This window comes from Puntigrus tetrazona, chromosome 17 (genome assembly GCF_018831695.1).
Source record: "Puntigrus tetrazona isolate hp1 chromosome 17, ASM1883169v1, whole genome shotgun sequence".
Classification (NCBI taxonomy): Eukaryota; Metazoa; Chordata; class Actinopteri; order Cypriniformes; family Cyprinidae; genus Puntigrus; species Puntigrus tetrazona.
In genome coordinates this window covers 18815104-18841206 of record NC_056715.1, presented here as the reverse complement: position 1 = coordinate 18841206, position 26103 = coordinate 18815104, and the positions used below count along the sequence as shown (strand labels likewise).

The 26103-nt window shown below is 38.4% G+C and overlaps 2 protein-coding genes across 2 annotated transcripts; both read left to right on the top strand.

The window, feature by feature from the left end:
* Window positions 1–1966: 1966 nt before the first annotated feature.
* On the top strand, window positions 1967–3393 carry LOC122362021. Its single transcript, XM_043263265.1, has 2 exons — window positions 1967–2369; window positions 2708–3393. The coding sequence occupies exons 1-2, from the start codon at window positions 2225–2227 to the stop codon at window positions 3391–3393; spliced, it is 831 nt and encodes a 276-aa protein (XP_043119200.1). The 5' UTR covers window positions 1967–2224.
* Window positions 3394–4592: 1199 nt separating this feature from the next.
* LOC122362226 (vam6/Vps39-like protein) lies at window positions 4593–21544 on the top strand. Its single transcript, XM_043263573.1, has 24 exons — window positions 4593–5052; window positions 5897–5962; window positions 6053–6117; window positions 6373–6415; window positions 6761–6855; window positions 7474–7572; window positions 7659–7751; window positions 8026–8206; window positions 8860–8980; window positions 10093–10213; window positions 10305–10434; window positions 11624–11766; window positions 11851–11991; window positions 12955–13096; window positions 13533–13619; window positions 15635–15708; window positions 15779–15995; window positions 16518–16646; window positions 16748–16850; window positions 18055–18100; window positions 19080–19229; window positions 20013–20147; window positions 20378–20469; window positions 21254–21544. The coding sequence occupies exons 1-24, from the start codon at window positions 4980–4982 to the stop codon at window positions 21330–21332; spliced, it is 2625 nt and encodes an 874-aa protein (XP_043119508.1). The 5' UTR covers window positions 4593–4979; the 3' UTR covers window positions 21333–21544.
* Window positions 21545–26103: the final 4559 nt, after the last annotated feature.

Sequence of the window (26103 nt, the reverse complement as noted above, 5' to 3'; positions counted from 1 at the left end):
TAGTGTATAATTATCCAGTTAAGTGTATTTTCTTACTTATTGAATGTGCACTTCATTCATTCCTTTTGTATGCATTTTTTAGTTTATTATTATGTGCAAGTGTAACCCACTCAAATAATGGAGTTATGCAATTAGTAAAGGTGTCAGTAATATTTCTTTATATATATTATTGAATATGTATTTTTTTTTCTTTCTAATGTATAGTAATATTCAGGCAAGCAAAGTAAATATATAAATATATTTTATTTGATTTGTTGTCAATTTGAATTACTAATTAGAGAGGTGCGTCGATGGTTGCTGACGTCACTCATGCGCCAGCTCGTGGCGGGAGATACGAGCTGTACTTCTGCTCTGGCTTATTCATAGCCATCCTTGCATATTCTTCTTTAATTGTATGCCTGAACTCTTTTATTGCATTAGCGATTTGGAGTGTGCTGTGTGTGCTTGGTGGGAGTGGACGATTTCATCACGTTGCGATCTTTTGGATTCGTGCCAGAAGAGACGAATTGGAGTTCACTCGAGTGAATCGCACGATTCAAGGACTCGTTCGTGAGGAGTGAACGGTTCTTCATCGTTGGTTTCGGCGAGGATTCTGTAGGCATTCGTTCATACACTTACACTGATTTGAACTGAAGCAAACACATTTCGACCTGATTCAGGAGTTACTGAAGTTAGTTGGAGTTAGTTTGGACTGTCTATTTCATTTTATTTTATTTTATTTTATTCAATTCAATTGTGATATATTTGATATATTTTTGTCAAACAAGTGACAATTACACTGCATAGTGTTATAACAAAAGAGAAACAAAAAGAGGGCACACTGAATACAAATAACACCTGTTGAAACGTATTTCTGTGTATGTTTTTATTCAAGCAGTTGGTGACTGAATTGACATTTGAATCATGAGTGCAGACACATTTCTTAAGCACAATTATTTTTTTATATAATTCTGTGTTTAGTGTAAGACCCCGAACCCGAGACTCCAAATACTAGTGGTTAATATAAATATAAATATAAATAATATAAACATATATTTGGTGAGCTCAGACCTTGTAGATATTTTTCCTCCTTTTATTTATATAATTCCGGTAAACGGGTTCCACAAGCACCACTTTTAGAGGGTTAATATAAGTTTTATGTTTTGCCTTTCGTAGTTCTGACGGCATTGTCGGGACATAAAAGGGATACAAGACTATAATGTACAAGACATACTACAGACTCGTGTCCAAATAAATGTCTGTTGAAACTAAGAACGACCTGAGCCTTTGATTCAACTCGAGGGGAGTAACAAAAGCTTTACTCAGCATTAACGAGCAGCATGTTTGTCTCGACAGAACAAGTGTGTGTCTTCAGCGTGTGTGTGAGAGAATATGTGGTTATTTATTGGGTTAGTTTACCGTGTTTTAGCTTTCACTGTATTTTTGTTTTAAATGCAAATTAAGTTAAATTCAAACAAAGAAAAGACATTGTATCAAAGTTTGAGATAGCGTTAGACTATACTGTAGATCACTCGTGAACCCTGTGTGTGTTTTGCTTCAAGAGAGCAACCAAACATTTGTGTTGTGCTTTTACTTTTATATTTATTTTTTCACACCGGGAAATGTCATGTAGTTTTTCAGCTGAGATTCGGTTTTCTTCATAAAGTCACGGGGCTTCGGTTGTGCGCGTCCATGCTCCGCGTGCACGTGAGTGAGAGCACGCTTTCCATCCGAATAAAAACTAAAAACTTTCCTTGGAGATATATAAATAAATAATACTAAGAAACACCCATTGAAAATAGTGTGATTTTTTTTTTCCGGTTATTATTTAGCATATTCCGTGTCTTTTGATGTTTTAGTTATTTTACTAGTAGCCTGTAGTATATTAATAATAATAATAAGAAGAAACAAATAATAAATACATAAAAAAAAATAAAAAAATACATCTCTTCTTGGGAATTTAGTCACGTGACTAGAATGCTTCGCATAAATCCTGCGCGTGCTGTCAATGACGTTTGAAATTAGAATGAACAGAATCTTTCTAAACTCATTCTTTTTGATCGCTTTTGCAACTCTGCTCGTTTGCATTCTGCTCTACTGCAAGTACCAAAATATTTCCTCTGCTCCGCTGCACTCTTAACTCAGTTGATCTAAGAGTCCGATATATTAAGATTGCAAGTCTGTCTGCAAGACTGCGCGATTATCCCGGCTCCAGAAGATTCAGCTGGTTCCCCAAAACAAAACCATGCTGTTCACTGCCAGTCTGGTGATGTTATGGTGGTACTCCACCTGGGTGAAAGGTAAATCACCGAATACAGTGAATCAGGAGGACACCGAACAGATCACCAGAAAGAAAACCGAGGAACAACTGGAGTGGCATTTCACAGAAGGTAAGAGCATTATTGTATCTTCTGTACATACACGTTATTCCAGGTGTTTGGTGCCCAGTCTGAAATGGGAAATTAAAAATGTGACATTTCATTGATAAAATTGTATAAGCAACATTTTTGCTGGCTTTCTATACCATTAAAATTTGTATTGATACTGAATTATTAGCATTTAATGGATTTAGTGATCAATGCGTTCTTTAACTATTCCATGTTTTATTATAGAATATTGTTCTATATTTAAGTATATATTTCTACAATTCTTAATCACAGTAACCATTATTCTGATAACAATAAAGTAGATCCAAAGCTATTTCTGCCCTCTTCTACTTTTGACACAGGATCTGAATCTAGTACTACCTCTGCAGGTGACTCTGAGGTGAACAGTGCTCCTGAGACCGTCATTGTCCATGAGACGGAGGATGCACCTGAGACCGTCATCATCCCTCAGAAGGACAGTGCACCTGAGACTGATAGTGCTACTGAGATCGTCATCGCCCCTGAGATGGAGAGTGCTCCTGAGGCTGACACTGTCCCAGAGACAAACGGTGGTCCTGAGACCATCAACGTCCCTAAAATGGACCGTGTACCTGAGGCTGACACTGTCCCTGAAGTAGACAGTGTCGCTGAGTCTGTCCTCGTCCCTGAGACGGTTATTGTGACCGAGACCGCCATCATCCCTGAGATGGACGGAGCACTTGACACTAACACTGTCCCTGAGATAGACAGTTCACCTGAAACTGTTATTGTCTCTGAGATGGACAGTGAGAAGGCCATCATCCCTGACTTTGTCCTTGAGACTGAAACTGCCTCAGAGATAACACTGCCCTTGAGACTGAATCTGTCTCTGAGACTTTCACTGTCTCTTCAGCCTCAAACTGCCTCTGAGCCCGAAACTACCTCTGAGACTGACCTCCCCGTGAGACTGGCCCCTGCGTCTGAGAAAGACACTTCCACTGAAGGGGACATCTGTCAAACTAACACTTCCTCTCAGATTAAGTCTGCGTCTCAGATTGAGTCTGCCTGATAGACCGCCACTACACGTCTCAGACTGAAAGCACGTTTCACAATGACAGGACGTCTCAGACTGACGCTGCCTCAAAGACAACACTGCCTCTTAACTTCATCTGAGCCTACAACTGCCTCTGAGACTGACCCTACCTCGAGACTGCCCTTGAATATGAGGATGCCGGGGCTTTGAGGCCGACACAAACACTATCTCAGAGTCTGACTTGACCTCTGAAGCTTCCGGTGTCTCTGATTCGGACTGGAAATATCAGATGGCCACTGCTTCTCAACTGCCGATGGATCTGATCCAGCTCCTGCTTCTCAGACATCCACTGTCTCTGAGGCCGACGCTCCCTGAAGACCTGTGCCCCTTTTAAAGTTTTAAAGCCTGTCCTATTCTGTATTTGGTGAAATAAAAAGCATATATATAACTTCTTCTTCTACATTTCATTCTTATTTTCTTCACTTTTTTTAAAGGAAGAGAATTTATGTCACTGTGGAGTCTATGATAGGAGCAATGCTAAATCAATCATTCAATCAATCTTGCAAGAAAAGTTCATATACTATATCACTCATGAACCATGTACTGGTTCACTGACTCTCTGGCTATATCATAATCCTAATTCATTACATTATGTTTCATAGTAGGACAAAATCTATCCTCACCATGAACTGAATTTTGCACTTATTTTTATTTTTTTTATGACTATTCAATATTACATGCAATAAAATATTAGTTTTTTCTTTTGCAATATACACAAAATATTATTTAAAACAAAAAAGGAAGGAATTCTTTGAGAATTTACATTCATGAATGTAACATTTGGCAAGAAAATAGCAAAGTTATATATATATATGTGTGTGTGTGTGTTTATTAAATATATATATATTATTAAATTCAGGAAGTTTATAATTTCCCTGTAGCAACTGGATCATTTTGAGACTTCAACCAAAAATCTTTCCATTCTAAAAACGCTACGTTGTTCAAAAAAATTTCACACAAATAGCTAAAGTAATGTGACATCTATTAATAACTGAATAAATGTCTGTTTAAAATGGCACTGAAAAGATTTTAGTCAACAAACAAGTCATCAAAGACTTTCCTGTGGGTTTATGTGTGGAATGTCAATCATCCGCGGGATCACGTGTCTGTTTTTAATGGAACTCTTGTGAGCTCGCGCAGTCACGTGGTCGTCACGGCTCCAGGAAGTTCCTCAGCTCAGATAGCTCTCTGCTAGCTGTCAAACACCGAATCAGCTCAGGACAACCGACAGCAAAAGCCGAAACTTACCACATTATCGCGCGGGACAATGGGATGAAATACATTTGTAATTTGAGCGTCGAGCGTCTGTGTTTCAGCGAGATGAAAGGGCAAAACGCGAAGGCTACATGCTAGCCAACTGCTCATGACACAATAACAAAACAAGTTTTTCGTTTATTTTTGGACTCAAGAGGGATGGAGCGGGACGGTTCGAGCTCGCTAGTGATCTTTATAACTGTCAAGTAACTGCGGTTTTGTTTCACTCTGTTTTGTTGACACCTGCCAGGAGGTCGTAAGTGTTTTTGTGTCCTATCTTAACGTTTGTTTACGTGTGCTTGGTCGCCATGCACGACGCGTACGAGCCCGTTCCTATCCTGGAGAAACTGCCCCTGCAGATCGACTGTCTGGCGGCCTGGGGTGAGTTCTGCGTCCTTTTCCTTCAGCTCCCTCCTGTCTGCATTTCAACGCTCACCTTTTCATTCGCGGATAATAACTGCGCGTTAAAACCTCGCGAAACGAGCTCGAGTTGTTTCCAAAAGCTTTTCTCTTTGGCCGCGTGTCAGAATCTGTTCAGCCGGGTGCGTATGGGCATTTCTGCTTGGGACGGATTTTACTGAGCAGTGTGGTTTGATCGAATTATCTTTTCTGGTTATGCATCGAAACCTTGTGAGCTGACTGTCAAGAAAAAAAAGAAGTAGCAGCCGGTCAGCTGACTTGGTCAACTGGGCTGTGATCTCCAAAAGAGCTGTATAATCTGACAGGTCACCAGGTTTTGAGTCATAGCCGGAGGAAAAAGACAACTATTTGGAAGAAGAACGTATTTTATAGTTAGGCAGCTTAAAGGTGTTGCGTCTTGTACGTGTTTAGATTAGATTTCATCAAGCAAGTATAAGGGAAATGAAAGCTCGGTGAAATTTCACATATGTGGGCTTATGAGGTTGGTTGTTTGGTTTGAGCAGTCATTGCATGACATTTAAATGCTCTAAATATTACACACACGTAGCTTAAAATGTGCTTTAGAGGTCATTTTTTCCCAAGATGCACTCACACTATATAAGTAAATAAAAAGAAATGAATAACATGGCACAAAACCGACAAATATAAAGGTAAAACTAAATGAACGAATAAAATTGGTCAAGCAATTCTATTATTTTTGGAGCACTAGAGCCGACCCTATTCATTCGGTTTGTGCTACAGAGCTAGTTCCATGAACGTATTTTTAATACGTCGTGTATGTGTGATAATCATAATGATTTTGCAGATGATTGGCTCCTTGTGGGGACCAAACCCGGTCATCTCCTTCTGTACAGGATCAAGAAAGATGCAGGTGCATAGTTGTTTTTTTTTGTATAGCATCAAACAGTTTTAATTTTTAAGTCGACAATGTATTTTAATAATAATAATTTTAAATTTACAGGTACTAACAGGTTTGAAGTTACGTTAGAGAAATCCAATAAGAACTTCTCAAAGAAGATTCAGCAGGTGAGAGAGAAACTGCTTAGTTTAGTTTAGTTAAATTTTTTTATTTTACACCCAAATGTTGTCACTATTTACACACCATTATGTTTTATACCTGTTATATGATTTTGGTGTTCTTTGGTCCTTTTTTGAGTTTGTCACTTTAAACTGATTTTATTGATATAGATGAATGAAACGAGACGTCATGAGGGTGGAATAATAACGACAGAATGGCTGCGGTGAACGGCTGCTTCTAATGTTTTCTGTTTCCTTTCTCAGCTTTTTGTGGTGTCACAGTACAAGATTTTGGTTAGTTTGTTGGGTAAGTGTTTCCAGATTTGTTTATTCAACGACTCGGAGTGATTTATTCCAGTAATACGAATAACGAATCACAGTAAAAGGTTTGCGTCACACAAATCTCCCGTTTACATGTAATTTTCATCATACTGGGTATTCTCACAAGAGTGTGGGCATTTGACCAATTTATGCAGAGATTATGACCTCGAAGGGATTCATTTGCAAAGTATTGGGTTTCATGAGGCAATTGTTTATCGCCATATAATAAGTCGCTTCATAATCGCATTATGCACGTAAAAGTATGTGACGTGTTCTCATATCGCTTTATTTAAGGCTTGCGGTTGAGTACCAATGCCTTCTTTTGTTTCAGAAAATAACATCCACGTTCACGACCTGCTCACGTTCCAGCAGATAACTGTTGTTTCCAAAGCCAAAGGAGCCACACTGTTTGCCTGTGACCTGCAGGTAGGTTAAAGAAGCATCATGGCCTGTATATTAGCATGCAGTGGCCCCAGAGTTGTGTTTGAGAAACGTTAATGGAACGTGTTGATGGATCAAGTTGCTCTGCTGAATACCTGCATGAATGCGTTAACTTCAGTATCAATCGGACGGCACATTTGCTTAAAGGTCATTGCAAAAAACGCTGATGCTGCGATGAGTGGAGTTTATATAAACTGAATGCTTTCTTCTTCTTAACAAAAAGCACAGCGGTGTGAAAAGAGGAGTTAAGAAAGTGGATATTAATTGATTTAAGACTTGTGGCACCTGCTCTGCGATTCACGAAGTCAGTTCACTTTCAATTTTATATAGTAGCACTTCGTGCAATTGTTTCATTTGTAGAAAGCAGCTTTAAAGTAGTAAACAGGAAAAGCAGTGGTACTGTCGCTTTCGATTAGTTGTACAAGTTCAGTTTGCGTTATAAAGCAGTGTTCCAGTGTGTTGCTATGAGTTTGACTTCCACAAACCGAACAGAAGAAACGACTGAAATGTGCGCCGAGGTCGTGAATGCGTTTGTTGGTTGATACTTTGACCCAGTGATTGCATCTGGTTTTTATTCTCGTTTCTCTCTTTCTCTTTCTTCAGCAGTCTAGCTCAGGTGAAGCCAAGCTGCGCATGTGCGTCGCAGTCAAGAGGAAAATTCAGCTGTATTACTGGAAGGACAGGGAGTTCCACGAACTGCAGGTTGGCTTGAAGCTTGGAAACACGGGAACGAAATATTGCTGGTAAACCGTAACGGTAGCCTGAATCATGTTCGGTCACCATTGCAGGGAGATGTTGCCGCTCCAGACATTCCCAAGTCCATGGCTTGGTGCGAGAACTCCATTTGCGTGGGTTTCAAACGAGACTACTATCTGATCCGGGCAAGTAAATTAAAATGCTCATGAATGTGTAGTTTGCAGTTTTGTCAGAAAAATGTCTATGTTAGCCAGCAAAAATACAACAGCGGCCCAGTGGGGAAAAATTAAATCGTAAACCATTTTGTTTATGCAAGCTTGCTGCTCTCAGTTTTAGTTGCAGTGTGTATCAGGTGGCCGTCTGAGATTCTCTCTCAAATGCTGCAGCTAACTGTATCACAGCACGTATGTTCATACACGTAATGCTTTTGGGGTCAATTATGTGGCTTTTCATCTTTAGATGGACGGACGCGCTCAGTCAAAGAGCTGTTCCCACAGGAAACAGCTGGAACCGTTGGTGGCCCCATTGGCTGATGGGAAGGTCGCAGTGGGTCAGGATGACCTCACGGTTGTTTTGAACGAAGAAGGCGTCTGCACTCAGAAATGCGCCCTTAACTGGACGGACATTCCCGTCGCCATGGGTATGTGTGATGTCAGTCTGAACAAGCGTGTTTCACAGGTGCTCATTAGCAACTTACCAAACACGTCTGATCACGACTTTATTCACTGTTGAACCTCTTGTCAGGCCATCAAGGAAACTGGTCTTGAAAATAAACGTGGCTATTTTTAGTTTGTAATTAAAAGAAACACAATGATCAGTAAAAAGTAAAAAATCTTGTCTAATATTAATTTCATTGTCATATGCACATCTGATGACAAAAAAAATACTTCTATAAATGAACATCCAATCAATTTGCAGTCGAGAAACCAAGCCGCACTCTTTATTTTACTCATTCAGTATTCTGTTTCTCTCAGAAGTACATAACAATAAGGAAGTAAAATCCAGCAAAAATAACCATATTATGAAATGTATTGTTATCGTGATGTAAAATTCATAGATTCATTAGAATGGTTAATGTTGATTTATGACCAGGCCAAAACTGAATCTATACCTGCAGAACTCATCCACAGATTTCCACAGACTACGAGCACCCGACATGCAGAGTTCATCAGATCCTCTGCTCTTTGCATGGCTGCTTTTTAAGTGTTTCCGGACATTTATTGAGCTTTCAGTTAACAGTTATAGAGTATGGTACTGTCAGTTAATTTCTATTTTCACATGTGTGTTGATCAGAGCACCAGCCGCCGTACATCATCGCAGTGCTACCCTCGCTATGTGGAGATCCGCACCTTGAGCCCAGACTTCTGGTGCAGAGCGTAGAGCTGCAGAGACCTCGGTTCATCACCTCCGCTGGGTGAGAGCCGTCTCAAGCCTTTTCCTCGTTTTCATGTTTTCCCATATTTTCTGTCATTTGTATAAAGTGCCTCTATTACGGGTTTTGAAAGGTTCACGTTTTGGTTTTGGGAGTCCCAAACAACGGGTTGAAATGCATTCAAAGTCAAAAAATCATGCCTGTAATGCCTGATAAAGCAGCGTTGGTGAGCGCATGCTGATTTGTGTTTGGTGTTACCGGGAAAACTGATCATTTTAGGGCTCCTAGTGGCAAAGAATACATTTGCATTTTCGTTCATACCAACACAATATGCTAATGTTTTGTGTTGACGTCAACATGACACTGCTTGGGATTTAAAAAACGACTCAATGTTTCAATGATTCAGAGTCGACTCTTTCTTTTGAGACACAATAACTTTATACACGGTGCACTGTCAGATTTAAAACTTTGTAGGATGTATTAATTCACTTAGAGATGTGTTACACATTGCATGAAAGATCATTTTATAAAATTAAAACAAAATAATATAAAATAATATAAAACAAAAACCAGTTCCCACTTCAGTTTGGATGCAAATCTATCTTTAAACTTTCATTGTATGGACAAAAAGCAATATCTTTTTTTGCTTTCCACATAAGAAAGAAAAACCCTTGTGTGTTTGGAACGACGCAGAAAACATGATTATAGAAATGTAATTTTTGGTTGAACTATCCCTTTTAATTTGACATTTCAATATGCAGCTTGTGAATGGTAAAGTTAAAGTTATATTCTGATCGAAAGATCAAATTCTTTAAGGCGCAGGTTTCGGTAACGCATGATTTCTCAGATGTCCTTTTTACACGTTACAACTGCTTACTGTTATAATAACAATGAGTTATGCATAATTACATGCAAGTAACTTTAAGCCACAGTCTAATCCTGACCCTAACCATATAGTAAGTACGTGTAGGTTTTTAATATTACTCAGTACTTAAATGTGTAGTTACACTGTAACAAGGACACCTTAAAATAAAGTGTAAAGAATTTTTTTCTCATGATTGATCACCCCAACTTTAAAGTGTTTAAGGCATGTTTTCATTGAACTGCTGTGAAAAGTGAAAAGTCTGACTCTGTTTTCCTCTGTAATTTCACAGATCCAATGTTGTGTATGTCGCTAGCAATCACTTTGTGTGGCGTCTGGTGCCCATCTCTATAGCCAGCCAGATACGACAGCTGCTGCAGGACAAACAGTTTGAACTGGCGCTTCAGCTGGCGGTGAGATACTATTTATCATCCAGTAAATAGTCAATTCAGAGCACACGGTGTTATCATAGTTTGAGCTTGCTTTTGTCCCCTCTTTCCTCAGAAAATGAAGGATGATGCGGATGCAGACAAGAGACAACAGATCCATCACATTCAGAACCTGTTTGCCTTCAACTTGTTCTGTCAGAAACGCTTTGATGACTCCATGCAGGTGTTTGCTAAGCTAGGCACAGGTGAGTTCACGCAGCAGTGATGATGCACCATAAACGAGCACAGAATAGCATGTAAGTATGTCCAGTGTGTGAAAAAAAACACGTAAATTGAGTATTCATATACTTGAAAGGCATATAAAATGTATCTACATATGAATTTTTACAGCTTTAACATAAAATGCAAGATTTCTGTTATAAACCTTTTAAATTAGTCTGTTTTACATCAATAAATCCAATTTATTTTAATGGCATACATGATTTTTTTTTTTTTATATAAATAAAAGGTATTGCTTGATCCACAGATGATATTTTAAACTAAATAAAATTAACGAAATACATCCAGAACAATTTGAATGGATGTTGAAAATATGATTAAATAAAATCAAATAGATTTCTATAGTTATAATTTTACCTTTTTCTTTATGTATGATTAACAAATATGCATGTTTTACTTAAACTTATTTTATGTTAAAACTGTGTAGATGGGATGTGCTATTTAAAATACTTCAACCTTAATTTTTCATTGTTTAACAAGTATTTAAGAGAAACTTTCTTGTGGGCTATTAACAGTTTAATACCAACTGGTTTAAATACCAATCAGAATGGTGTTTTGGAAAGGTCTTTTTTTGTGTGCGCTATACATCAGATGGTATGTAGTTTTTGCCTGGTGCTTGCTTGTTATTTAATTTAGTCCACTAGAGAGTGCCACTGGACCAGGAAATATAGATGTATGCATAATAGAGTTCTGTAGTGATAACGTGTTTTTGTAGGCCAACCTTGGAAACCCTAAAGTATAGAATTTTTTGTATTGGCTTTAAAAATGAGTTTATGTTGTGGTCAATAAAAATGCATGATTTTTACACGTAATAGTCTTCACAAATGAGCACAGCTCACACAAAGAGCGTAAATGCTATCTCCAAAAGTAAAAGGCTAAACAGGCTATACACAAATCACCACCATAACGTCTTTATTTAGAAAAAAAATAATTGACTGAAAGTTTGAGTTACAATACTATGAGGACATGGGTTTATCTGTTCCACCACCTCTAAAATGTGACTAAAACAATTCATTTTTTTAAGAATTTTTTTTTAATATATTTTATGTGGTGGAATAAAATGTGAAATATCCTCAGCTCATTCACCGCAGATCTAATTTTAGACATTTAATCCAAAATCCCATTGACTTTAGCGTTTGCCCTTCTCTCATATAGACCCCACTCATGTTATCGGACTGTATCCAGACCTGCTCCCCTCTGACTACCGCAAACAGCTGCACTACCCGAACCCTCTGCCCTCTCTGTCTGGAGCCGAGCTGGAGAAAGCCCACCTGGCCCTCATAGACTACCTGACACAGGTATTCACGGTTCATCCGTTCATACTGATCGTTCTTAAACTTCTTTTCATCTTGTCACAGCTTCCTCTGTGTGTTTCGTGATAGAAACGCAGTCATTTAGTGAAGCAGCTGAACGACACGGACCCCTTCACCACCTCCCCTCTCATGGAAGGGACCCCCACCATCAAGAGCCGCAAAAAGCTCCTTCAGATCATCGACACCACTCTGCTTAAATGTTACCTCCACGTAAGGCCTCCGGGTTGTTCTCAGTAGATCTGTTCTGATTTAACAACCACTGTTGGTTCAGACTGATATTGAAAATACAGTTAAGACTGATGATAGAATCAGTAAGCTTAAGCACTTTGCAAAGGTATTCACATAAACACAAAAATGAACTACACATGCAAATATAGATTAAATAAGTTTTTACTTTACACTTTCAGGTTGGTACGATTTTTTTCAAATTCATTCAGCAAGGATACATTTATAACAATACTATATATATATATATATATATATATATATATATATATATATATATATATATATATATATACAATATATATATATATATATGCACACAATTTATATATATATATATATATATATATATGTGTATATATATATATGTATATATATATGTATATATATATATATATATGTGTATATATATATATATATATATATATATATATATATATATATATATACACACACACACACCATGGGTTCAACAAAATGCAGCACAACTATAGTATTATCTCACAATATTGCTGTATTTTTGATCAAATAAATGCAGTCTTTGGTGAGCATAAGAGATTTGTAGACCCTGTATCTGGAAAAAATGTCACGTATGGTCACCCTGACCAAAGCTAAAAAATAAACTCAAACATATTGTGATCTTAGAGCGTTCAACAGCAAGAATTAACAGAGCCAAACCCTGGTTTGTATTATTGTAAGCCATGTAGGCTGGCTTTGTTGTACAATAAATAATCCAGAAAAAATCTCATTAAAACAATGCTAGCTATTAACTTTTTTTAACATGTCAATCAGTCATTTACTTCAACAAGATAGTATAGAGTGTATGAATGTATAAATACTTGCCTGAAGCTCTTGCCAGTAGACGGATCATACCAGTTATAGCCAGTTCATCTCATCTCACTTAAAAGCATTCAGTATGTTTTTTTTTTTTGTTTTTTTTATCCACAGACCAATGTAGCCTTAGTATCGCCTCTTCTGCGGCTGGAGAACAACCACTGTCACATAGAGGAGAGCGAGTATGTGCTGAAGAAAGCCCACAAGTACAGCGAACTCATCATCCTCTATGAGAAAAAAGGCCTTCATCAGAAAGGTGTGCTCGGTCTTCTCAGCTTCCTCTTACTGAGAACATCTATATGTTAATGTGACCTCCGGTAATCTCCATTAGGAGCGTAATCTCTGTGGGTGTCCTCGAGCATCTGAAAATGATTTGCAGGGCTTAGAGCGGCTCTTGTTTACAGAGATGCTCTAATCAGGTCCTGAGCTGTTTTGTTGATGTCATGCTTCACAGAAGAGTTGATGAGGAGCAGGCCGTGTAGATCCATAGTGCCTAATGAACTCTCACTGCTGCCAGACGTACTAATATAAACGGCGCATTCATGAATATACACAGATCTCTGTTTGTATTGCAGCACTGACCCCGCTGTGTTCTCTTGCTTTATTAGTAAACAGTATGCTGCGTATTCTGAATAGCCTCGTGTCATCTTCCTCATTCAGTTCAGTAGACTTAAAGAAGTGTGTTTGTCCAGCTCTGCAGGTTCTGCTGGATCAGTCCACTAAAGCCAATTCTCCTCTGAAGGGCCATGAGAGGACTGTACAGTATCTTCAGAGACTGGGTAAGGTGACCACACTCGTTCACTGCACATATACTACTTAATTAAAGGAATATTTCACTCGAAAATGAAAATTACGACACATTTTACTCACCTCCAAGCCATCCTAGGTGTATATGACTTTCTTCTTTCAGACGAACACAGAATTTAAAAAAAAATGTTTGTGGATTATTTTGAAGCTCCATAAATGGGATATAACCGCCGTGAAACTAACCTATAACAGTTAAGCCTTGGGGGGGTTAACACATGTTCTCTGAAGCAGATCGATTATTTGTTCTTAAATCGAATTAAACGAGTCATATGATGCTACTTTATTGATTATTATTTTGAGTGTTTGGTGTACATACCTACAAACTAGTTACTTTTTGGAGAAAAAAGTTTTGAATTAAAATGTTTGTTCATTTGTGTCAATCGTCTAGATCTAAAGAGTTTATTTAATTTATTATATAATTTTATGAGTGTGGAGAGAGAAAAATTGCAAGCCAGTAGACAGTGATGTGAACGTGATTGAGACATCATGAGCTTTTTTTTTTTTTTTTTTTTTTTTTTCGGCGTGAGAAAATGTCTGATCGGTGTACAAAACAGACGGTCATTGAGACAAGTTGTGTTCGATCTGAAGCAGCGCTGCGCAAACCGATCGCTGTATGATATTAGAGCACTTCATGCTTCAAAACTCTCTCGTGGTGCTTTGATATTAAACGTCGATCACTTTGCACGCAGCAGCTTCAAACCGAACACGACTCATCTCATCTCATCTCAGTGCCGGTCCTTGGACACAAATTTCGCTATTTGTAAGTTAATACAATATTAACTGTTTTTCCTCAAGTTCGCTGACAAAGTTTCAATTGAAAGATACAGCAGAACTGTTTTGCGTCTCTGGTGTTTTGGTACTGAAACTGAATGAATCAAGTGTGTCAATGATTCACTTGCCTCCTTTTTTTTAACGAATCAGCCGTTTGATTGACTAATGACTCGCTCATTAAAACAGTCATTTAACGCCAAATGCTGGTGAATTTTTTTTCAACATTTTTACCCTGTTTGTTCAAAAATATTTAAAAAGCATTAATGTAATGTAATAAAAATATAATTTTTATAATATAATATAAAATAATTTTTATATGGCGTTTAAAATTCTGCGGTGTAAATGCATTTATGGCACCTTAGCTTCAGAGCACAGTCTGTGTAAATACATTTAATGCCGCTAAATATGCAGCTTCTGTTTCCTCTGCACTGAAAAAGAAAAAGTTTGTAGCTACTCTATGCCCCGCCTCTCTCAAACACGTTCTGACAAGCACAGGCTGCTCTGATTGGCCAGCTGACCCAGCGCTCTGTGATTGGACAAACATCACAAGCATGCGTCGTAACACCCCTTACCATAATCACAAGGTCAGCTTTCAAAAAAAAGGCAAATGTAGTTTTACAATCAGTATCTGTTCTGAAAGATTCGTGAGACAGACACAGTGCTTATTTGTATTTGCACAAGCCATAATTGACTCACTGTGATGTGAGTGACCCTGTCTCTCTCTCTCTCTCACACACACACACACACACACACACACACACACACACACACAAAGACACAGTGCATTTTAAAGGCCCTTTCACACAGGACGGGGGCATGCCTATTCATTTCAAGGGCTTGTGTAGCGCAAGTGCAAAACTTAAACTAGTAGAAAATACTTAAACTAATAACAAGATATTAGTTACTTACATGCACTTTTTCAGAAGCACCAGATTGTCAGAGCCAAGTCAGAAATGACACATTTTCGCTTTGAGAAAAGGAAAAGAAGAAATTGCATCATACGACACCTTTAAAATAAAATTCAGTAAGTGTAGCACTCTCAGCTCCATTAAACTCTTTTTAAAGTTAAAATCCATTTCCTACTAATACAGTGTAGAAGCTAGTTTTAGTAACACTGGGGTGATTGATCAGTAACATTTGTCCTTTCAGACTAAATGCGTTCAATATGTTGATGTGTCAGACATGATCCACCTCACCAGCATTGATTTCTGTTCAGGTGTGGAGAACCTGGGCATCATATTTGAGTTTTCACCGTGGGTTCTGAAGATTTGTCCAGAAGATGGACTGAAGGTGAGATAAAGTTGATCTGGTTTTATTTATGTGCACTCTGTTTTAATAATGTTTTTTGCTCCGTTTTCAGATCTTCACTGAGGACCTTACGGAGGTGGAGACTCTTCCCAGGGATAAGGTGTTGAACTTTTTGAAAGAAGGCTTCAAAGAGCTGGCCATCCCATACCTGGAGCACATCATTCACCTGTGGGACGAGACTCGGCCCGAGTTCCACAATGTTCTGATCCAGCTCTACCTGGAGAAGGTGCAAGGCCTCATGAAAGTGTATCTCAACTCACTGCCTGAAGGTCAGACACGCAGCTGTCACTCACACCGCTTTATTAGAGCTGCTCTGAGGGGTGCTGCTGGTAACAATAACGCAATATCTCCTCAAGTAATGCAATCATGATGCAACAGAAAAACATAGACTTGAAACTATTTCAAATTAAAAGTGTCATTCTGAAACTTTAAGTTCTCAGACAGAAGTGCTTCGGATTGTGATACTTTTTTTTAAGCAACCAAAACATTCATTTAATTTAAAAGGAAAGTAAACAAAAGGACATTTTTCTGAGAGCTTGTGGTACTTATAGCAGTAATCTAGTGTTGAATAAACCCTTTATTAGCAACACAGTGCTAATGATAAAAAAATTGACACCGCTGAAAGAAAGTCATAATTTGTGTAAACAAATGTGGGCTAGATGGGGTTTTTCAAAAAAAGAAGAAGCAGAATAATGGATAACAAAAAAAACGGGATGCAAAGTGTCCATAAACGTGTCTAAAAGACTTCTAGATGAATTCAAGGCCAAGCGCGTCGTGTTGACTGCGTCCAGGTGTTCCAGCTGTAGCTGCAGGAAAGGAGGAGGGAGAGCTGGGAGAGTACAGGAACAAGCTTGTGTCGTTTCTGGAAGTGTCCAGCAGCTACGAGCCCGAGCGACTCATCAGTGATTTCCCATTTGATGGTGAGTGAACAGGTCGGAGGCGTACAATAGAACATCTAGATACTGTACATAAAAGTGGATGCTGTTCTTGTGTTGCTTCCTCGTCGCTCTGGTTCTCTCAGGTCTGTTGGAGGAGAGGGCTCTTCTTCTGGGTCGTATGGGGAAACATGAGCAGGCTCTCTTCATCTACGTTCACATTCTCAAAGACACGCGTATGGCTGAAGAGTGAGTATCGCTCAGCGCTAATCCCCTAGACCTGTTCTGCATCAAAAAAGTCAATGTGAAATTAAAATGGTTAGTTCACCCAAATATGAAAATTGCCATGTTTTTTACTCACCCTCGAGAAGTCCTAGGTGTATATGACTTTTACGCAAATCCGATCTGAGGTATATTAAAAATTGTCCTGTTTTTTCCAAGCATTATCATTTCAATCAAGTAAAGCACGGACATTTGTAATAAACCTTTTGTCACATGGCTCCGGAGGGCAAATTAAGGCCTTCTGTAGCAACTTTATTGTTTTTGAAATAAAATATCCATATTTTAAGCGTAATAAGCACCTTATCTAACTGTGGTTCGCAAAAGCCGTTGTGTTGGATAATGGAGGACGTATTGTAGAGAGGCGATTAGAATTGGTCATGAATCAATAGAATTCGAGGATTTGTAAAGAAAAATGTCGATATAAGCAAAGAGGAGGCTTTTCTTTGCTTAAGTAAGGAAACTTGGCTTCCTTTGCTCCTGTAAACAAATTCATATCTAGCATATCTCAGAGGGATGCACTCGAAGAACAAAACGCATAGATTCGTTACAGGCCTTTATTTTTATGAGGCAGGTTTTATTATAGATGCACATACTTAACAAAAGCACACAGCCACTGCAATGATAACGCTTGGAATAGGAAACAAGAAACAATAAAAACTTGTTTCCATTTATCGCAGCAAGTCTTCCAGGTCCTGAAGCAGCAAAACAGCCCCAGACTACCACCAGCATATTTTACTGTTTTCCCCTAAAGATGAACTTCTAGAAGCGCCACACAGAGCCCACTGAAATTAATAGGGAGAAAGTGTATAAATTTCGAGAGTGGCTTGACCAGTTTATCTGGCTCATTTAGATTTTATTTTTGTTTCATTTGTCTTGAGGTAAGTTTAAATTTCTGTTCAACTTACAAAGAATTACTTTTGAGCTGCACTGTTGTATATGTTAACCAATAGCCTTGGAAGCCTTGGATGGCATTTGACCATCAGCCTCCATGTTTCTGTCAGAAAGCCTCTTCAAAAGACCTCTGCAATCCACTGCAAACTCTCATGAATATTTCATGTTTACAGTTCCATGAAAGCAAAGCTGACTTTTTTTACACCATCACTTATACCCTTTTGTCTTTTCTCGTGTAACATGTTAAGACTCTTATTCTCTTTGTTCTGATTTTTCTCAGGTACTGTCACGGTCATTATGATCCATCAACAAACGGCAATAAAGATGTGAGTGCCGCTCAGTGACTTTTCACCAATCTTGTTTGAATTGTTTCCACTGTCACATTGCAACTTTACAGTGTGAGTTGTTTTATAGTCAATGCAGTCTGGCTTGTACTGTATATTTTACAATGCACCAGTTCCTGATTTAAATTTTTTTTTTTGCATGTTTGTCACACTTTCAGATCATCAGACAAACTTAAATATTAATCAAAGATAACACAAGTAAACACAACATGCCGTTTTTAAATTAAGGTTTTTTTTATGAAGGGAAAATCCTGCATTAAAACTGCATGTTGTATTAACTTGTGTTATCTTTGATTAATATTTAATGATCTAAAACATTAAACATATGTATCTTTATTTTTAGAGTTACAAAATAGCATGAGATGGCTTTATCTTCAATGTCAGGTTTTTTTTTTTTTTAGTAACATTTTTGCTCTCACACCATAGGAAACACTGATACATCAACTGCCCATACATATATACACACACACATATAATGTAGAATAATATAAATAAAATATATTGTATTATAATAATAATAAATTATAATAGTACATTGCATTCTCTCAAAATTAAGAAATTAATTTAAACTGTATTTATGTACTGTACATGTAATCTACTAGTGAAATTATACAGTATAAGGACTAGCATAAATTGCCCCAACATGCAATATTACTTTAATACTATCATTAAGCTACTAGAAAAGTTGATTTCATCCCATACAGTCAGGATATGATGTTAAATATTATTATATCGTTCAAACAAATATGATATTATATAAAAAAATGCAAACATGCAAGCTGTTTAGAGAGACTGAATGCAAAACATTAAGGCTAGTCAATTAAAAAAGACAATTAAAACATCTTTTAATATTTAGTTTAGTCACTATGGCTTGAAGTCTGAGGGTTTGTAAATACGACTGTCAGTCCCAAACACTGTGAATGTGGCCAGCTGGTAAAATGCGTGTCTCTCCTGTCTGTAGGTGTATCTGTCCCTGCTGCGCATGTATCTGTCTCCTCCGGACGTGCACTTCCTCGGGCCCATTAAGATGGAGCTATGTGAGCCACAGGCAAACCTCCAGGCGGCCCTGAATGTCCTTCAGCTTCACCACAGCAAACTGAACACCACCAAAGTGAGCGTCCACCGAATACTAATAATGTCATAGGCTGTCAAGCACCCAGAACATCATAGCATCCGCATAGAAAGCTTCTGAAGCGCACCCAGAACACACTCAGGCATCTTCTGCATGGGCTTGAACGCAGGAAAAATATACAACTGATTCTGGAATTAAAGACGTTATCTATGAGGTTTTTAGAGATTAAAAGCATGTAGGTGAAGCATGTAATCTCAAGGTTGGGTCTGTTCATGGTTGCTTTCACCTAAAAATACAAACAGTGCCCATAAGTCACCATATGAGAAAACAATTTTAATCCGAAATATGTCCGTTTCAAAAACATTTATGGGATGTAAAGGTGCCATTATGTGGTGCATCTCAGTTTTAATTCCCACTTCTGTGTGTGATTTTACTCAATTCGAAGAAACCAAATGTAACAGACTTTCACCGGTTTTAACTGTTTAAAAACACCACCTGGCGTCTTAGATGGAGAGAACAGTGAGCGTGTCGGCATGTCATTCACAAGTCAGTCCTGGTGATTCCAGCTCATCGTTTAAGATGCCAGCAGAGGAAATGAGACAAGTTGTCAGATGTCATCACTGAGCTCTGAACTTACAGATTATTGCGTGAGAAGCGTCTGTGAAAACCTGCCGTTCGTGTTCCTGTTGAATTTAGTTCCTCCTTCCTAGTGTCGAAGTTCCTGCTTTTAAGGATGTCGAAAAAGCCGAAGGATGCATTTCCAAATCGCCTCCAGAGTCCGTGGCATGCTGTCTTCACGCGTTTCTCTCTGTCTTTCATAAGGCCATAAACCTGCTGCCAGCCAACACGCAGATCCGAGAGATCCAGGTCTTTCTGGAGAGCGTGCTGGAGGAGAAGGCTGGGAGGAAGCGCTTTGACCAGGTCCTGAAGAGCCTCCTACAGGCCGAGTTCCTTCGGGTACGTTTACTCGGGAACCGTTTTCACTTTCTTTTATATCTGTATTGAGTGAGTGTTTTGAGGCATACTTTTGGTCAGATTAAACAATTACTTTGTTACTAGAAGATGCAATACTCAAAAACCGCTAAGTTGTTAAATGTCGAGTAAGAAAAATCACAAATTCTAACCAAGTTGCTCTGCAGAATTGTCCGTATGTTTAATGTAACTGAATAAAGTTTTAATGTGTGCAGGTGCAGGAGGAGCGTATCTTTCACCAGCAGGTGAAGTGTGTCGTCACAGACGAGAAAACCTGCAGGGTGTGCAAGAAGAAGATTGGAAACAGGTGTGCTTCGTGCTAATGTCTCACGTTATTGCAGTATTCTTTTTCACGCAAAGCATACGCCTTTATTCGAACCTTTTAGTTTTTGAAATGCAAAAGTGCGTACTTTTGTGTGTGGCGTAAAGACGTAGCAAGAGTAAAATACATTCTGATAGAGATCCGATAAATTGCATCGACATAAATTGCATATATGAGTTGCTTTGGAATAGAATTTGCAGCAGGTTTAAAGGAATAATTCATCCCAAAAATCTGAAGCCGTTAGTTAAAATATATATCCTGGCTCTTCCAATGCTCGTGGATAGTGGCCTTCATTTCGAAGCTTCATAAATCTTCAACTGTGGTGAAAAAATATTTCTTTTCCGTATTTTTAAACTCGATGCATGACATAAGTCGCATTCGAAAGGTAAAAAAACACAACTTTTATTCTAGAAAATCCTCCATCGAATAGTATTTGAATTGGCAACATTTAGACGTCCACTATATCCTGAAGAAGCTACTGTAAATATATCAGAACTTAATTTTTGGATTAGTAATATCCGATGCTAAGAGCTAAATTTGCACCATTTTTGAACATTTCTGAATATTTCGATTTATTTTTTTTGCACCCTCCGATTCCAGATTTTCAAACAGTTGCATCTCAGCCAATTACTGTCCTTTATTCGGCTCAAAGATGATGATGTATACACCTCTGTAAGGGTTTTGTGGTGCAGTTTCACTCCGTTAGTGCTTCCTGTGATGCGGGGGATTTACTGCATGAGTGCTAATGTTCCCGTGTGTTTGCGTCCAGTGCCTTTGCCAGGTATCCTAACGGCGTTGTGGTTCACTACTTCTGCTGTAAAGATCGCAGCGTGTGTCCAGCGGAGTAGTCAAAGCTGCAGACCGGAGACTCTGGAAGCACCCCGAGCACAAGACGGCCCTGAAGACCTGAAAACGGCAGCCCGAGACCAAACGCCAGTCTCTCTCTCTCTCTCTCTCTCTGTCTCTCTCTCTGTCTCTCTCTGTCTCTCTCTCTCTCTCTCTCTCTCTCTCTCTCTCTGTCTCTCTCTCTCTCTCTCTCTCTCTCTCTCTGTCTCTGTCTCTCTCTCTCTCTCTCTCTGTCTCTCTGTCTCTCTCTCTCTCTCTCTCTCTCTCTGTCTCTCTCTCTCTCTCTCTCTCTCTCTCTCTCTCTCTCTCTCTCTCTCTCTCTCTCTCTCTCTCTCTCTCTCTCTCTCTCTGTCTCTCTCTCTCTCTCTCTCTCTGTCTCTCTCTCTCTCTCTCTCTCTCTCTGTCTCTCTCTCTCTCTCTCTCTCTCTCTCTCTCTCTCTCTCTCTCTCTCTCTCTCTCTCTCTCTCTCTCTCTCTCTCTCTCTCTCTCTCTCTCTCTCTCTCTCTCTCTCTCTCTCTCTCTCTCTCTCTCTCTCTCTGTCTCTCTGTCTCTCTCTCTCTCTCTCTGTCTCTCTCTCTCTCTCTCTCTCTCTCTCTCTCTCACTCTCTCTCTGTCTCTCTCTCTGTCTCTCTCTCTCTCTCTCTCTCTCTCTCTCTCTCTCTCTCTCTCTCTCTCTCTCTCTCTCTCGCTCTTTCCAGTGGAATGGCAAAGCCTAGCCGCCTGTCTGAAGATGCTAATCAGCTAAAAAAAAAACAAACCCGCTGGACTCAATTCAGATGTATAAAGTGCGTTGCTTTGAAAGCTTCACCTAAATGCGCAGCACAGTCCCCCGAGAAGCGCTTATCCCCTCACATCCCACCTTGACTTCTTCACTTACAGTGCAGCTTTTGATTCGACGCCTTCAGCAGAGAGTAAAGGCATGCGTCTGTGTGCACCTTCGGGTGCCCGGGACTGTTACTCCGAGCTAGCTTCGGGTGAAATCAGACTCCGGATAAAACCCTTAATGTGGGGCCCTCTACAGAAAGGCCAGCTCTGGCACACACTCTGCAGGAAAACAACCGGATCGTTTACCCCCCCGATCCCGAGGCGCTTTCATTTCGCAGCGATGCGTTGCATTTAATTACAAGTTATATTACAAATGCTGTATTTTTTAGCAATGGGGTCATTTACCAAGCCGCTAAATTCTGGTAAATTGCTGTATTATTAAAGATACAGTATTTTTCTGTATACTGAAATACAGTTACAGGAACCGGCTTGCCGGTGTTTTCAGTGTTTTTCTGCTGTGGGCTGTCAAATGAAAGGACGAACGCTTCCGCTAGTTTCAGAGATGGCTTGTTTACATCTAGAAGTCTGAATGTGTGTGTTTTTTTATTACGAAGGCATAGGTTTGGGTTGTGAGAGGTTTCGGAGAGCTGTAGCATGCCACTTTTTCTCTTCTGGTTACTTGAGTGGCTTTAATTTATTACTAACACGCCGTCTTTACTGTCAGGAATGTTTCACCCGCGCGTCGCCCCGAACTCACACCGGTATTTTTCTGGCTACATCTGTCCAATTAACACCGCTGTCAGATTTTAGCGCTTTCAGTTAACTGTAAACCACGAGCTGAACTGCTGCTCGAACAAAGGCACTTACATGAAACCTGGAAACAGGCCTGAAATGTGTCGCTAGCGATGGATGTGATTGTATAGATTGTACATTATAACTGATCTAATAAACATGCATCTTCTCTTACGTGCGGCGGGATTTGTTTGAGCTATAGAGGAGAAAGGCTTCAGGTGTCAGGATGTCATGAAAGCCGCTAACAAACACACAGAATCGTGGGAAAAACTGCCAAGAAAATATAGTAGCCAAACCACATTTCTCTCCGATTTCATTATTTCAGCAACATTAAGATCTTGTTAGTTTTTATTAATATATATATATATATATATATATATATATATATATATATATATATATATATATATATATATATATTTATAATTTTTTTTTTTTTTTTTTTTTAATTAAAGGTTTAGTTATTTATTTATTTGTTGTAATTATAATATTTACATGGTTATTTTTAAGTACATTTTAGCCGTTTAATATGTCAACTTAAAAATTTGCTCTTTTATTTATTTTTTATAAGCGGTTTTATGTTTTATTTCAAATAATATTTTAAATATATTTTCAGTTTTCCTTTTACTGTTATCGTTTTACTCTGGCCGTCAGTTTTTGTCATTTTATTTTTAAATGATATGCAGTTTTAATTTTTTTTTTTAGTTAATTAAATATTTGTTAAATACAAAGGAACGCTATGCTTTGCCGTGTTTGGGCGTGATTAGTAAAGTGTGACAGATTTATGTAATTAAATTACTAAATAAATATATAATCTGTTACTGAGAAAAAAAATAAGTAATGAAAATGTTAATGATTACAAAAGTGGGTTACATCTGAATATTTTCACACACACAAACACAGATTTGATTAATTTCTTCCCTGTGTGTGTGTGTGTGTGTGTGTGTGTGTGTGTGTGTGTAATAGTTGCACTACTTATTACATTGTCAGATAGAGTCACTTGTAATCTGTTATCTATTACATTCCCAAAACTGCTAGTTTATTATCCTGTAATAACCTCAATTCTGTGAACAATTGTAATTCTGGAGCAGGAAGAGTATATGTTGTGTAACTGGCGATGACCAGGTCACGCGCTGAGCTCAAAAGCCAAGTGCAACAAGCGATCAAATCAACGGCAGAACCGGCGCATGCCACGAGATACTGGGCCTCTGCTCCTTCCAAGATCCTGATCAAACCTCGGTGGGTAGCTGCTAAATCTCGCTTATTTGAAATCCTGCTCGTGGATTGCATCAACAAATCCTCTCTCCGTGTTTGTTGCGTTTGGAGGCTGCTCAGACAAAAAAAAAAAGAGTATAATACTGGGATATTAGGAGCTGACTTTAATATACTAAAATGCATAAAAACATTTACTTCATGCCGAGCGCACTACAAATACATTTGCGTATTTATGGACTTAATAAAAATCGGTGCTGCACTATAATGTTTGTCTTTAATGCACTTTTTTTAATTGGGTGAAAGCAGCTCTGAAGTCCATTTAAACACCAATGTTATTAAAAGACCGTACAGTCCTCATCAGTAGTAACATTAAAAAAAAAATGTTGTGTCTGTAAATATGCTAATAGGTTTGAACTGTGTATTTTCAATGAGAGTATGTCACTTTTTTTAATGCAGACACAATAAAGGGCGCCTTAAAAAAAAAAAAAAAAAGTAATTTTTTACAGTAAAAATACTGTTAAAAGTACTATATAAAAACCGCTTAATGATTCGCTTGTTTTATGGCCTTTCACTGAAATAACTGATAAAAAAAAAAAAAGTAAACAGACGAGAAAGTAAAAGGAAAATAATTAAAATAATTTAATCTTTATTTAAGCAAAAATGCACTTGCAGAATTTTTTGCTTGGAACACATTTTTTTTATTTAATTAAAATATTGAATTGAAAAGACATAATAAATGAATAAAAAAATCGGCAATGTACATTTGAGTTTTAGTATGAAATCATATTTATTGCATTATTTTGTTGCCAACCGCCTTCCATATATTGTGATTTACTCCAGCTGTTTTTGTGATGAGCTTCGATTCTTTCTCTTTGTGTTTTATGGCCATTGTCTGAATGCTGCGAAGGTAAATAACGCCTTTTAGCATATTGTCATTATTTGATGTTTTTACAGTAAATGCCACTCAAACTAGACGCTTGAGCAGGAGGAAGAGAAAGCGACAGAGAAAAGGAGGGGTCTCCTTCATCCTTTCAGCTCCTCGAGGAGAAAGTCGTTTCAAACGGACAGGATTTAGCGGATGTTGATCAGTATCAGCTCGTGCAGCTGGCGTGGAAAAGCCCCTAGTCTTGAAATCAAAAAAGCATTGAACTTTCTTCTATTTAACTGATTTGTGTCATCTGCACGCCCCTCTTTAAAAGGTTCCCGCGCCTCTCTTCTTCTGTATCAGATGTAGAGCATCTCTGCACGCTTTTATTCAGGCGCGTGAGCTAATCACTAACGAGCTGCGCGAGGAAAGAAGGGGGAGGGTCACGTGACTGGGTTTTGTAAGGGTTTTGCAGTTTGGGTTGAAATGATGGCATTTGTCGTGTCGGTGCGAATGCCACGAAACCTCGCGCGTTTACGCGTTTGAAGGAAATTAGTGCTTTTATTTTAGCGAGGACGCGTGAAGTGAATCAGAAGTGACCGGAAAGACATTTATAATGCTTCGAGTAAAGGCGGTTTTTTCCTGTTCACGAGGAAAAAAAAAATCTTACAAAAATATTTTCTGCATTGCTAATAAGCACAAATGTTTCTTATGATGATATTATAATGTTAAAATTCAGCTTTTAAAAAAAAATATGTTGTCGTATTTTTCACCACTTAAATGCAGTCTTGGTGAAAAGTTCATTACGACGTTTATCAAATCTTCAATTTTAGTGCGCATTTGTTCATTGATGTAATTAATATGCATTTTATACAGGATAGTGTACAGTATATCCGTATATTTTAACATAAAATTTGCACGACATAGGACAAAATCATTTAACACGGGACGAATATAATTGTATCAATAACTATATATATTTAAATGTTCATTTGATGAAAAAAAAATTCTGTTTACGAGTTTGAATGATAATATGATAATGATAGGTTTTACATATGGCAAAAACACTTCAGTGCGGTGATGCGAGGAGAGGCGGGCTCTAGGACCTGAGTGAAACCAGCCACAGATCCGCTCTC